General features: G+C 38.5%; 1 protein-coding gene across 8 annotated transcripts in view; it reads left to right on the top strand.

Annotated features, from left to right (window-relative positions):
• The window catches only part of LOC123756005 (rho GTPase-activating protein 45), a 975988-nt gene that overhangs the window by 811441 nt on the left and 148998 nt on the right, over positions 1–15549 (top strand). For all 8 annotated transcript variants that reach the window (XR_011221956.1, XM_069300005.1, XM_069300006.1 and 5 more), the window contains 2 exons: positions 11022–11175; positions 11992–12143. Coding sequence is in view for 7 of the 8 variants with exons in the window: in XM_069300005.1 (XP_069156106.1) it covers positions 11022–11175; positions 11992–12143 (306 nt within the window). In the remaining variant the exon portion in view is untranslated. The remainder of the gene's footprint in view (positions 1–11021; positions 11176–11991; positions 12144–15549) is intronic.

Genomic DNA, 15549 nt, shown 5'->3' with positions numbered 1-15549 from the left:
ATAGATGTAGGTTTCAGATCTGAACAAATCATAGCTTTTTATACTAGTACTTTCAGGTCGTTGGGAGTCAGTAATTTCTTTCCTATCAGATCTGAATGTTTGGACCAATACAGTTTTGACAGCAGAGATGGGGATACCTAGATCTAATTCAACTTCAAACTTGTTACACGCTAATTTGGCTGCAATGTCTGTCTCATTATGATGGGTTATATTTATGTGTGAAGGGTTCCTGTTTATTGCACAGGGTTTTCAGGGTAAACTCTACGGACTTATTGTACCGGTTTTCAAAACCTCGTATTTTTCGAAGACCATTTTCAGAGAATATTGTCTGAGACGTTTTTCTTAAGGAAAACAGGCATCTTAGTCATTACTTTTAAGTTTTATAACCATTTACGGCTGTTTCACCTGTAAAGACCAAAATTCGTCAGAGTCCATTTTCAGATCAATTTTCATTAGAGTCAAGTTTTATTCCGGAAATTCATCAGAGTCCACTTTGTGCCGAAATATTCAGAGTCCAGTTCATGATCGAAATTAATCAGAGTCCAATTGAAGACCCAAATTTGACAGGGACCACATTTTCGCTACTAGCAGTTCAATCCCCCTGAAATTTTAAACAGTCATATTTCAGTTGTAGTAAATAAGATCAAATCAGATACTGAGCTCCAGCTCTCGTCCCCCACTTTAGTTCTCTCTCGTATCTTTGTAAATAACCCATCAATTTCCCTAAAATTTTTACCCTCTGTATTTCAGACACAGTAAATAAGATCGGGGCAGTTACCGAACTCTAGCTCTTGTCCTCTTGTCCTCTGTCCAAGTGCACTCCTGTAAATTCACTACTATCAGTCCAAATCCCCCGGAGATTTAAACACCCAACTACATTTTCAGACATAGTAAATAAAAACCAGTTCAGTTACCGAGTTTCAACTCTTGTTCCCCGCTTAGCTCATTTTGTACAAGTTCTTTATTATCCAACTAAATTACCTGGAGATTTAAGATCACCTTACTTCTAACGTAGTAAAATTAATCAGGACATTAGCCAAGCTCCATTTCCTCTGTCTTAGATCATTGAACATAAATATATCCGATCAAGCCCCTCTCCAGCCCAACTCTTTATCAGAGTAATCACCTTACCCTTTCCCTCCCTTACCTTCTCATCCCCAACGTATCCAAACCTTCAATAATCATACTGTATTTGCATATTTTCTCTATATTCAGCTGTGTTCTTCACATTTTTTCCATGTTTTCTGTGTTCACTCCATGTTCCACAAATGTTCACAGCATGCTCAGTTCATATTTTTTCACCTGTTTTTCTCAATTTTTCTGTTTTCTACCATTTTCCCCGTATGTTCACTATGTTCTTTGTCATGTTTTCATGTACATCATATGTTCTCTGTATAACTTTTATACTCAGTATTCATGCTCTTAATGTTCTTAGCTTGTTCTTCACATGTTCAGTGTTTATTCTGTGTATTCCCTATGTTCCTTATCATGTTTTCATATTCTCTGTAAGTTCATATTCCCTGCATGTTCACTCTATTCATCAACTTTTTCTTACATGTTTTCTGTGTTCACTGTGTTCATTCCCTTACTTAACCTCAATTTTTTATGTTCTTTGTTTCTTTAAACCAATTTGTTTCTTCCATTCACTAACTAGTTCTTTGTCAAATATTATCATCGGCAATACAGTTTCCTCAACAATTTTAGTCACCCAGTTTTATTTGCAAAACTATGTCAAAGTAATTCTCGTAGTCAACTTAATAGTTCTACCAACCCTGTTCTTAAACAAATCTACACTTTATTCAGTTCCAAATTTACAAAGACAAACTTTTCTTGTAACGTTCCTTAACTAAAAATCTTTCGCCAATCAACTAAAACATAGTCACTTTCGTCATTTCTCAACTAAACTTATTATCCAATCAACCGAAAATAGCCAGGATTAATCTCATTCAACACCGTTCTTAACTAAAAACAACCTTTCTCTTGGCTAAAAATTGTCAAAGGAATCTTTCCAACACTGTTCATAACTAATTTTATCCATCGTCATTCAACAAAAAAATAAAAACTTTCATCATTTCTTAACTAAACTTATTCCATAGTCAACAGAAAATATCCATGTTCGTCGTGTTTCATTGTCATTTCTTATCTAAAAAATTATCCACCAATCATCAGAAAAGTCATGTTCATCATGTTTTCTCTTTTTGCTTAACTAAAAGTATTCATCAGTCAACTAAAAAATAGTTACTTCATCATGTTTCCCTGTCATTTCTTAACTGAAATATCACTTCTCTCATCTGAAATTGTCATGTGTAGCCTCTTTCCAACACTGTTCTTAACTAAAGTAACCTTTCACTTCGCTAAAATAGTCATATTCATCATTGTTCCTAACTAAAATTATATGTCGTTAAGTAAGAAATATAGTCAAAGACACTCTTCGAGACATCAAGGACTTACTCAAAGACATCAAAGTTGCACACAAAGACATCCTTTAAGACTTCAAAGACACCTCTCGAGGCATAAAAGTTATTCTTTAAGACAACAAAGTCATTCTCAGAGTCATCAAAAGTTATTCTCAAAGTCACCTTTGTTATTCAAAGAAGCCTTCTGAGACATCCTCGTTCAACAAAAACTGTCCTCAGAGCCATCAAAAAGTTAAATACAGTCATCAAAGTTATTCTCTAAGTATCTTTTCGTTCATCAGAGAAGCTTTCTAAGACATCTTTGTTCATCAAAGTTGTTCTCTAAGACGTCAATCTTGTTCTCTAAGACATCAAAGATGTTCTCTAAATCATAAAAGTTAATCTCTAAGTCACCTTCGTTCATTAGAGAAACTTTCCAATCCATCTTCGTTGATCAAAGTTATTCTCAGAGTCATCAAAGTGATCTCTAATTCACCTTCGTTCTCCAAAAGTTGTTCTCTAAGACACCTTCGTTCATCAAAGAAACTCTCCTTCTTCCATCATGTTATTCTTTAAGACATCTTCAGTCATAAAATTTCTCTCCAAAATGTAACTAGTTCAGCTTTTCATACCAAACCTGCACTTCTGTTAAAATATATTTTCTTAGTCACTTTATCCTAAAACTGTTTCTCTGAACTACACTGCTCAAACCTACGTAACCTATCCTCTCCACCCAATGTTACTTAGTTAACGTAACGTTCCTAAACCTAACTTTACCTATCCTAACATAACTTACCTTACCTATCTTACCTAACCTAACCTAACTTATCCTGCTTAACCTCACTTACCTACATTACCTAACTTAACCTAACTTTACCTATCCTAACTAAACTTACCTTACCTATCTTACCTAACTTAACCTGCATAACCTAACCTGCTTAACCTAACTTACCTTACCTTACCTATCTTACCTAACCTAACTTACCTACCCTACCTAACTTAACCTGCTTAACCTAACTTAACCTGCTTAACCTAACTTACATAACTTAACCTAACCTAACCTGCTTAACCTAACTTACCTTACCTTACCTATCTTACCTAACTTATCCTGCTTAACCTACCTTACCTAACTTAACCTGCTTAACCTAACTTGCGTAACTTATCTTACCTATCCTAACCTACTACCTACTACCGCTACTACCTAACCTAACTTGCTTTACCTAACTTAATCTTACATTCCCAAACTGATGTATCCTAACTTATCAAGTCCAACCAGACATGATCTAACTTACATAATTATTCCTGCTTGTCTTTTGTGTTTCGTCAATCATTGTCTCATATTCATTTACTCATTTCAAGGGTTAATTTCTCAAATGGACATTTTTGCATTTCAAGTGTTATTTGTTAAAGTTCATCAAGTTGCTCATAAGTTGTATTTAGTAGGTTCTATCATATGTTCTTATTCCCCAACCCCTTAACCTAACCTCTTTTAATCTTAGTGTATTTAGTAGGTTCTATCATATGTTCTTATTCCCCAACCCTTTAACCTAACCTTTCAGATGTAGTTTATTGTGTTTTTGACGTATTTGTTGAATATATTATCCTTTTCATAACCTTTCAGATGTAGTTTTGTTTCTCCTTTATATATTTTTACCCAAACCCACCATCCCACTTAACCTTCTTTCCTTCTTTTATTTTGTTTCTCCTACTCCTTCTAACCCTCCTTTTCTATCTCTCTCCCTTATTCTCTCTCTTCCTCCCCCTCTCTCTCACTCATTTGCTCAAATGCTCTCTTGTTTCTCAAATTGAAGTCTTAATGCTCCCATTCTCTCACCCTCACTCTCATTCACTTAGTTTTTCTTTTTCTCAAATTCAAGTCTTAGTGCTCCCATGCTTTTACTCCCCCTCTCTCTTACTCTTTTCTCCTCTTTTCATGTTCTCACTCCCTTGCTCTCTTGTTTTTTCTCAATTTCAAGTCTTAGTAGATCTGATTCTTTACTAATGTAATTTTATTATTAGTAAGATAAAGAATGAACTTATATGTGAAAACAAAGTAAAAGAAGGAAAGAAGGTTAAGTGGGATGGTGGGTTTGGGTAAAAATATACAAAGGAGAAACAAAACTACATCTGAAAGGTTATGAAAAGGATAATATATTCAACAAATACGTCAAAAACACAATAAAGTACATCTGAAAGGTTAGGTTAAAGGGTTGGGGAATAAGAACATATGATAGAACCTAATAAATACACTAAGATTAAAAGAGGTTAGGTTAAGGGGTTGGGGAATAAGAACATATGATAGAACCTACTAAATACAACTTATGAGCAACTTGATGAACTTTAACAAATAACACTTGAAATGCAAAAATGTCCATTTGAGAAATTAACCCTTGAAATGAGTAAATGAATATGAGACAATGATTGACGAAACACAAAAGACAAGCAGGAATAATTATGTAAGTTAGATCATGTCTGGTTGGACTTGATAAGGTAGGATACAGCAGTTTGGGAATGTAAGATTAAGTTAGGTAAAGCAAGTTAGGTTAGGTTAGGATAGGTAAGATAAGTTACGCAAGTTAGGTTAAGCAGGTTAAGTTAGGTAAGGTAGGTTAAGCAGGATAAGTTAGGTAAGATAGGTAAGGTAAGGTAAGTTAGGTTAAGCAGGTTAGGTTATGCAGGTTAAGTTAGGTAAGATAGGTAAGGTAAGTTTAGTTAGGATAGGTAAAGTTAGGTTAAGCAGGTTAAGTTAGGTAATGTAGGTAAGTGAGGTTAAGCAGGATAAGTTAGGTTAGGTTAGGTAAGATAGGTAAGGTAAGTTATGTTAGGATAGGTAAAGTTAGGTTTAGGAACGTTACGTTAACTAAGTAACATTGGGTGGAGAGGATAGGTTACGTAGGTTTGAGCAGTGTAGTTCAGAGAAACAGTTTTAGGATAAAGTGACTAAGAAAATATATTTTAACAGAAGTGCAGGTTTGGTATGAAAAGCTGAACTAGTTACATTTTGGAGAGAAATTTTATGACTGAAGATGTCTTAAAGAATAACATGATGGAAGAAGGAGAGTTTCTTTGATGAACGAAGGTGTCTTAGAGAACAACTTTTGGAGAACGAAGGTGAATTAGAGATCACTTTGATGACTCTGAGAATAACTTTGATCAACGAAGATGGATTAGAAAGTTTCTCTAATGAACGAAGGTGACTTAGAGATTAACTTTTATGATTTAGAGAACATCTTTGATGTCTTAGAGAACAAGATTGATGTCTTAGAGAACAACTTTTATGAACAAAGATGTCTTAGAAAGCTTCTCTGATGAACGAAAAGATACTTAGAGAATAACTTTGATGACTGTATTTAATTTTTTGATGGCTCTGAGGACAGTTTTTGTTGAACGAGGATGTCTCAGAAGGCTTCTTTGAATAACAAAGGTGACTGAGAATAACTTTTGATGACTCTGAGAATGACTTTGTTGTCTTAAAGAATAACTTCTATGCCTCGAGAGGTGTCTTTGAAGTCTTAAAGGATGTCTTTGTGTGCAACTTTGATGTCTTTGAGTAAGTCCTTGATGTCTCGAAGAGTGTCTTTGACTATATTTCTTACTTAACGACATATAATTTTAGTTAGGAACAATGATGAATATGACTATTTTCATTCGCATATAGTACTGGGGACCATTCAGGCTTGTTCGCATGACTATTTTAGCGAAGTGAAAGGTTACTTTAGTTAAGAACAGTGTTGGAAAGAGGCTACACATGACAATTTCAGATGAGAGAAGTGATATTTCAGTTAAGAAATGACAGGGAAACATGATGAAGTAACTATTTTTTAGTTAACTGATGAATACTTTTAGTTAAGCAAAAAGAGAAAACATGATTAACATGACTTTTCTGATGATTGGTGGATAATTTTTTAGATAAGAAATGACAATGAAACACGACGAACACGGATATTTTCTGTTGACTATGGAATAAGTTTAGTTAAGAAATGATGAAAGTTATTATTTTTTAGTTGAATGACGATGGATAAAATTAGTTATGAACAGTGTTGGAAAGATTCCTTTGACAATTTTTAGCCAAGAGAAAGGTTGTTTTAAGTTAAGAACGGTGTTGAATGAGATTAATCCTGGCTATTTTCGGTTGATTGGATAATAAGTTTAGTTGAGAAATGACGAAAGTGACTATGTTTTAGTTGATTGGCGAAAGATTTTTAGTTAAGGAACGTTACAAGAAAAGTTTGTCTTTGTAAATTTGGAACTGAATAAAGTGTAGATTTGTTTAAGAACAGGGTTGGTAGAACTATTAAGTTGACTACGAGAATTACTGACATAGTTTTGCAAATAAAACTGGGTGACTAAAATTGTTGAGGAAACTGTATTGCCGATGATAATATTTGACAAAGAACTAGTTAGTGAATGGAAGAAACAAATTGGTTTAAAGAAACAAAGAACATAAAAAATTGAGGTTAAGTAAGGGAATGAAGACAGTGAACATACGGTGAACACAGAAAACATGTAAGAAAAAGTTGATGAATAAAGTGAACATGCAGGGAATATGAACTTACAGAGAATATGAAAACATGATAAGAAACAGGGAATACAAAGAATGAACACTGAACATGTGAAGAACAAGCTAAGAACATTGAAAGCATGAATACTGAGTATAAAAGTTATACAGAGAACATATGATGTACATGAAAACATGACAAAGAACATAGTGAACATACGGGGAAAATGGTAGAAACAGAAAAATTGAGAAAAACAGGTGAAAAAATATGAACTGAGCATGCTGTGAACATTTGTGGAACATAGAGTGAACACAGAAAACATGGAAAAAATGTGAAGAACACATCTGAATATAGAGAAAATATGCAAATACAGTATGATTATTGAAGGTTTGGATACGTTGGGGATGAGAAGGTAAGGGAGGGAAAGGGTAAGGTGATTACTCTGATAAAGAGTTGGGCTGGAGAGGGGCTTGATCGGATATATTTATGTTCAATGATCTAAGACAGAGGAAATGGAGCTTGGCTAATGTCCTGATTAATTTTACTACGTTAGAAGTAAGGTGATCTTAAATCTCCAGGTAATTTAGTTGGATAATAAAGAACTTGTACAAAATGAGCTAAGCGGGGAACAAGAGTTGAAACTCGGTAACTGAACTGGTTTTTATTTACTATGTCTGAAAATGTAGTTGGGTGTTTAAATCTCTGGGGGATTTGGACTGATAGTAGTGAATTTACAGGAGTGCACTTGGACAGAGGACAAGAGGACAAGAGCTAGAGATCGGAAACTGCCCCGATCTTATTTACTGTGTCTGAAATACAGAGGGTAAAAATTTTAGGGAAATTGATGGGTTATTTACAAAGATACGAGAGAGAACTAAGGTGGGGGACGAGAGCTGGAGCTCAGTATCTGATTTGATCTTATTTACTACAACTGAAATATGACTGTTTAAAATTTCAGGGGGATTGAACTGCTAGTAGCGAAAATGTGGTCTCTGTCAAATTTGGGTCTTCAATTGGACTCTGATTAATTTCGATCATGAACTGGACGCTGAATATTTCGGCACAAAGTGGACTCTGTTCATTTTTGGGTAAAAACTGGACTCTGTCAAATTTTGCTCACAAAGTGGACTCTGGCAAAATTTAGGTATAAAATGGACTCTGATGAAAAATGGGTTGAAAATGGACTCTGACGAATATTGTTAGAAAACTGGACTCTGAATATTTTGGGCACAAAGTGAACTCTGATGAATTTTCGGTATAAAACTTGACTCTAATGAAAATTGATCTGAAAATGGACTCTGACGAATTTTGGTCTTTACAGGTGAAACAGCCGTAAATGGTTATAAAACTTAAAGTAATGACTAAGATGCCTGTTTTCCTTAACAAAAACGTCTCGGACAATATTCTCTGAAAATGGTCTACGAAAAATATGAGGTTTTGAAAACCGGTTCAAAACGTCCGTAGAGTTTACCCTGAAAACCCTGTGCAATAAACATGAATTTTGAATTTCTCCTATAAGAACTTTAACAAACTTGTATGAACTTATTTTCAGCATAAGAACTCTTAACAAACTTCTAAAGTCTCAGAAATTATTTTTCTCATAAGAATTCCTTACTTCCAAATCTGTGACTGTCCAAATTTACCTGAAAACCCCTGACTCACAAACGGGAATTTCTAAATTTACCTGAAAACCCTGTGCCATATGGAGGAATTTCTCTCAAAAAACAAAATTCCTCTGTACGGTGTCAACCCTACTACTAATGTATAGGGAGCATAACCAAGCAAATATTGCGTCAGCAAGAAATTTGAAAGGATGGATTACGAGAACTTTCAAATCCAGGGATCCCATCACAATGGTTGTACTCTTCAAATCACTTGCGCTGTTCCGTCTTGAGTACTGCTTGATACTTCCATTCAGAGAGAGAGATAGAGAGAGAGAGAGAGAGAGAGAGAGAGAGAGAGAGAGAGAGAGAGAGAGAGAGAGAGAGAGAGAGAGAGAGAGAGAGAGAGAGAGAGAGAGAGAGAGAGTGAGACTGAGAGAGAGAGAGAGAGAGAGAGAGAGAGAGAGAGAGAGAGAGAGAGAGAGTGAGAGAGTGAAAGAGTGAGAGAGTGAGAGTGTGAGAGTGTGAGAGAGAGAGAGAGAGAGAGAGAGAGAGAGAGAGAGACGAGAGAGAGAGAGAGACGAGAGAGAGAGAGTTCCTCTCTTTGCTCGTTCCTTCTTTGCTCCCGTGGAGAGTCCCCCTTCCGCAGTTTTGTACATCCTCGACCCGCATCCCTAAAGCTTTTACCCCTCCTACGGTTCTAAAATGTCTTTTCCTTGAGCACTTTTCTTTTCACTCCCATTCCGTTTCCGTCTTCACCGATGGGTCTAAGTCTACTAACGGTGTTGGCTACTCTGTTGTTTATCCTGATCGCACTTATATGTGTCGCCTACCTCCGGAGACTAGCATCTTTACAGCGGAGCTTTATGCTATTCTCTATGCTCTTAGTCTCCTGCTCTCTCGTTGTCAATCTTCCTTTGTAGTTGTTGTTGACTCTCGTAGTGCCCTCATGGCTCTCGGGTCCTTTAATTCGGTTCATCCAGTAGTTGTCGAGATCCAGCATTGGCTGTTTCTTGTTCACAGTAAATTTAAGTCGGTTGAGTTTTGTTGGGTTCCCAGCCCTATTCATGTCTCTTTAAAGGAGCGTGCGGATGCTGCCGCCAGGGAAGCTGTCCGCTCTTATCCCATCTCTCGTAAAGGTATTTCTTATTCCGACTTTTACCCAGATATCCATTCCTCCATTCTTACCTGTTGGCAGGCTTGTTGGTCGTCTGTTACTCATAACAAACTACGTTCTCTTAAAAGTTGTGTCCTCATGGCCGTCATCCTACCACCGTAACCAACGATGGGAAACGGCTCTGGCGAGGTTGTGTATTGGCCATACTCGCTTGACTCATGGTCACTTGATGGAGCGCCGCCCTGCTCCTTATTGTCCTAATTGCATTGTCCCTCTTACGGTCGTGCATATCCTTGTTGAATGTCCTGACTTCCGGGACAAGCGTGTGTCTTGTTTTCCGACCGTCCTCCGCGGTCGCTTGTCTCTCGATAGTCTTCTTGGTGACTCGAATACTTTTGATATCGTTCGCATTATGCGTTCTGTTCTCGTATTAGCATCCTAGGTGATATTTAGCGCCCTCTGATTATCCCGCACATTTGATGGTGCTACATAGCCTTCCCGGTTTGGTGCCTTCTTTTGATAGTTACTTACTTACTTACAAGTCTCAACAATGACCAACAGAAACTAAACATGTTACCTAACCTATCTTAGGCCTAATATTTCCTTATATTTGAGAAAATTCAAATTTCGTGATAGTTCCCCCCTGCTTGGACGATCCTAGCCTGAGGACAGGAAGTATCTTGATAAGGGTTCAGATTCTGACCAAAAATATGGTCACGTTTATATAATTTCATGTTAATAAGTCAGATACTATATATTAGGAGAATGTTTGACAATCTAAGTATATTAACAATATGTTTTCTTGAAGTGATGTACTGAAAAGTTGCTAATTTCTTCAGCACATTCATTCAATACTGAGCCTGATATTTTATTTGATATTATTACAGTATCTGTGTTTTCTTTAGCTAGCGTGTGTGTGAAACTTCCACTTTTTTTTTAATAGGAGTGCAACTCCCTTTCGGTGTCTTCTTTTCCTTTCTTCTGGTATCAACCTCAAAATATTACATCAAAGATCATGTCTCTTAGTTTGGTTTCCACTACTGCAATAACATCAGGCTCTTTTTCTCTAACCGTTTTCCTCCCTCTGCTGTATGTGTAACGCTGTCCACATTGGTAACAGTTGGTTGTGAGTTTGGAAGTAGTTGATGAACTACTAGCTTCTCAAGGACAATGGAGGCTGTGGGGGGGGGGGGGGCTGATAAAGAGAGGTGGGCAGACGGACCAGGTGGGGCTGAGGGACAACTGAGCGGCTAGTCAGAGGTTGAGGGGCAACTGAGGGGCTGAGGGACAACTGAGCGGCTAGTCAGAGGTTGAGGGGCAACTGAGGGGCTGAGGGACAAGTGAGGGGTTGACGGGTAGGAGCGCGCAATAAAGGTAGGCTGTACTAACGTGTTCAGTGTTCGGACAGTCGTGTGAGAACCTGGTGAGCAGCGACGCTGAGAGCACGAGCGGGGCGGCTGCTGCTGGGGTGGGTGATGGAGGCTGTGTGGAGGCCGGCCTCAAGGAGCCAGAGGTCCTCACCGCTCAACAGATCGACGAGTTCCTCCACCGCCATGAGCAAGGTTCGTCACACCTGCACCCTTGCAACTATTATGCCTTCTTCCACCTGCTAGGGACATCCAACTGCTCTTGTTCCTGAACGTGTTTTCAACTTTATGTTTCTGTGATATTTATCCTTGCTTACGGGTGTCAACTAACGGAGATGGTCGGGACAAATCTCAAAATGGTGTTTTGACTTAAATTTTCGTACCAGACATGGAGCTTAGTGACTTCTGAATAATGTCCCTTTTAGTAATATAACTTTATTTATCCCTTTCTTTTACTTTTATTTAATTAAGTTTTTTAAAGATTATATATATATATATATATATATATATATATATATATATATATATATATATATATATATATATATATATATATATATATAATATATACATATTATGAAATCTCACTTGCTAGGTATATTCAATACCTAGCAAGTGTCCTGTTTAACTTTTCTTAGCCTGGTACCTCCCATACCATCCCAGCAGTGACCACCCTCCTAGCCTGGTACCTCCCATACCATCCCAGCAGTGACCGTCCCTCACCCTCCTAGCCTGGTACCTCCCATACCATCCCAGCAGTGACCGTCCCTCATTCTCCTAGCCTGGTACCACCCATACCATCCCAGCAGTGACCGTCCCTTACCCTCCTAGCCTGGTACCACCCATACCATCCCAGCAGTGACCGTCCCTCACCCTCCTAGCCTGGTACCACCCATACCATCCCACAGTGACCGTCCCTCACCCTCCTAGCCTGGTACCTCCCATACCATCCCAGCAGTGACTATCCCTCCCACACCAGCGTGCTAAAGAAAGGTTGTGTCCACTCCACAGGGGTGGAGTACGCGCTCCACCGGGCCAAGGTGTGGAGTAAGTACTCCAAGGACGTGATGACCTACATCGAGAAGCGGGCCCAGCTGGACCTGGAGCACGCCAGGAACCTGACCAAGCTGGCCCACTCCGTCAGGCCCGCCCTCAAGGAGGAGGTGAGTCCCCCTCCACTCTCTCTCTCTCTCTCAAGTGTTGTCTATCTTCCTGTACTGTGGTGGCCTATAGTGTAGTACTGTGGTGGCCTATAGTGTAGTACTGTGGTGGACTATAGTGTAGTACTGTGGTGGCCTATAGTGTAGTACTGTGGTGGACTATAGTGTAGTACTGTGGTGGACTATAGTGTAGCACTGTGGTGGACTATAGTGTAGCACTGTGGTGGACTATAGTGTAATACTGTGGTGGACTATAGTGTAGTACTGTGGTAGACTATAGTGTAGTACTGTGGTGGACTATAGTGTAGTACTGTGGTGGACTATAGTGTAGCACTGTGGTGGACTATAGTGTAGCACTGTGGTGGACTATAGTGTAGTACTGTGGTGGACTATAGTGTAGTACTGTGGTAGACTATAGTGTAGTACTGTGGTGGACTATAGTGTAGTACTGTGGTAGACTAGTGTAGCACTGTGGTGGACTATAGTGTAGTACTGTGGTGGACTATAGTGTAGTACTGTGGTAGACTATAGTGTAGTACTGTGGTAGACTATAGTGTAGTACTGTGGTAGACTATAGTGTAGTACTGTGGTGGACTATAGTGTAGCACTGTGGTAGACTATAGTGTAGTACTGTGGTAGACTATAGTGTAGTACTGTGGTGGACTATAGTGTAGTACTGTGGTGGACTATAGTGTAGTACTGTGGTAGACTATAGTGTAGTACTGTGGTAGAGTATAGTGTAGTACTGTGGTAGACTATAGTGTAGTACTGTGGTGGACTATAGTGTAGTACTGTGGTAGACTATAGTGTAGTACTGTGGTAGACTATAGTGTAGTACTGTGGTAGACTATAGTGTAGTACTGTGGTAGACTATAGTGTAGTACTGTGGTAGACTATAGTGTAGTACTGTGGTAGACTATAGTGTAGTACTGTGGTAGACTATAGTGTAGTACTGTGGTAGACTATAGTGTAGTACTGTGGTAGACTATAGTGTAGCACTGTGGTGGACTATAGTGTAGCACTGTGGTAGACTATAGTGTAGTACTGTGGTAGACTATAGTGTAGTACTGTGGTAGACTATAGTGTAGTACTATGGTAGACTATAGTGTAGTACTGTGGTAGACTATAGTGTAGTACTGTGGTGGACTATAGTGTAGTACTGTGGTAGACTATAGTGTAGTACTGTGGTGGACTATAGTGTAGTACTGTGGTAGACTATAGTGTAGTACTGTGGTGGACTATAGTGTAGTACTGTGGTAGACTATAGTGTAGTACTGTGGTAGACTATAGTGTAGTACTGTGGTAGACTATAGTGTAGTACTGTGGTAGACTATAGTGTAGTACTGTGGTGGACTATAGTGTAGTACTGTGGTAGACTATAGTGTAGTACTGTGGTGGACTATAGTGTAGTACTGTGGTAGACTATAGTGTAGTACTGTGGTGGACTATAGTGTAGTACTGTGGTAGACTATAGTGTAGTACTGTGGTGGACTATAGTGTAGTACTGTGGTGGACTATAGTGTAGTACTGTGGTAGACTATAGTGTAGTACTGTGGTAGACTATAGTGTAGTACTGTGGTAGACTATAGTGTAGTACTGTGGTAGACTATAGTGTAGTACTGTGGTGGACTATAGTGTAGTACTGTGGTAGACTATAGTGTAGTACTGTGGTAGACTATAGTGTAGTACTGTGGTAGACTATAGTGTAGTACTGTGGTAGACTATAGTGTAGTACTGTGGTAGACTATAGTGTAGTACTGTGGTAGACTATAGTGTAGTACTGTGGTAGACTATAGTGTAGTACTGTGGTAGACTATAGTGTAGTACTGTGGTAGACTATAGTGTAGTACTGTGGTGGACTATAGTGTAGTACTGTGGTGGACTATAGTGTAGCACTGTGGTAGACTATAGTGTAGTACTGTGGTAGACTATAGTGTAGTACTGTGGTAGACTATAGTGTAGTACTGTGGTAGACTATAGTGTAGTACTGTGGTAGACTATAGTGTAGTACTGTGGTAGACTATAGTGTAGTACTGTGGTAGACTATAGTGTAGCACTGTGGTAGACTATAGTGTAGTACTGTGGTAGACTATAGTGTAGTACTGTGGTAGACTATAGTGTAGTACTGTGGTAGGACTATAGTGTAGTACTGTGGTAGACTATAGTGTAGTACTGTGGTAGGACTATAGTGTAGTACTGTGGTAGACTATAGTGTAGTACTGTGGTGGACTATAGTGTAGTACTGTGGTAGACTATAGTGTAGTACTGTGGTAGACTATAGTGTAGTACTGTGGTAGGACTATAGTGTAGTACTGTGGTAGACTATAGTGTAGTACTGTGGTAGGACTATAGTGTAGTACTGTGGTAGACTATAGTGTAGTACTGTGGTAGACTATAGTGTAGTACTGTGGTAGACTATAGTGTAGTACTGTGGTGGACTATAGTGTAGTACTGTGGTAGACTATAGTGTAGTACTGTGGTAGACTATAGTGTAGTACTGTGGTAGGACTATAGTGTAGTACTGTGGTAGACTATAGTGTAGTACTGTGGTAGACTATAGTGTAGTACTGTGGTAGACTATAGTGTAGTACTGTGGTAGACTATAGTGTAGTACTGTGGTGGACTATAGTGTAGTACTGTGGTAGACTATAGTGTAGTACTGTGGTAGACTATAGTGTAGTACTGTGGTAGACTATAGTGTAGTACTGTGGTAGACTATAGTGTAGTACTGTGGTAGGACTATAGTGTAGTACTGTGGTAGACTATAGTGTAGTACTGTGGTAGGACTATAGTGTAGTACTGTGGTAGACTATAGTGTAGTACTGTGGTAGGACTATAGTGTAGTACTGTGGTAGACTATAGTGTAGTACTGTGGTGGACTATAGTGTAGTACTGTGGTAGACTATAGTGTAGTACTGTGGTGGACTATAGTGTAGTACTGTGGTAGGACTATAGTGTAGTACTGTGGTAGGACTATAGTGTAGTACTGTGGTAGACTATAGTGTAGTACTGTGGTAGACTATAGTGTAGTACTGTGGTAGACTATAGTGTAGTACTGTGGTAGACTATAGTGTAGTACTGTGGTAGACTATAGTGTAGTACTGTGTAGACTATAGTGTAGTAGCTGTGGTAAGACATAGTGTAGTACTTTGGTAACTATAGTGTAGTACTGTGGTAGACTATAGTGTAGACTGTGGTAGACTATAGTGTAGTCTGTGGTAGACTATAGTTTAGTACTGTGTAGACTAGAGTGTAGTAACTGTGGTAGGTATAGTGTAGCACTGTGGTGGACTATAGTGTAGCACGGTGGTAGACTAATAGTGTAGTAACTGTGGAGACTATAAGTGTATATACTGTGTAGACCTATAGTGTATACTATGGTAGCTTAGTTTATACTGTGTAGACTATA

Source organism: Procambarus clarkii, chromosome 43, assembly GCF_040958095.1.
Source record: "Procambarus clarkii isolate CNS0578487 chromosome 43, FALCON_Pclarkii_2.0, whole genome shotgun sequence".
In the NCBI taxonomy this organism is placed as follows: domain Eukaryota; kingdom Metazoa; phylum Arthropoda; class Malacostraca; order Decapoda; family Cambaridae; genus Procambarus; species Procambarus clarkii.
This window is presented reverse-complemented; position numbering and strand designations above follow the sequence as displayed.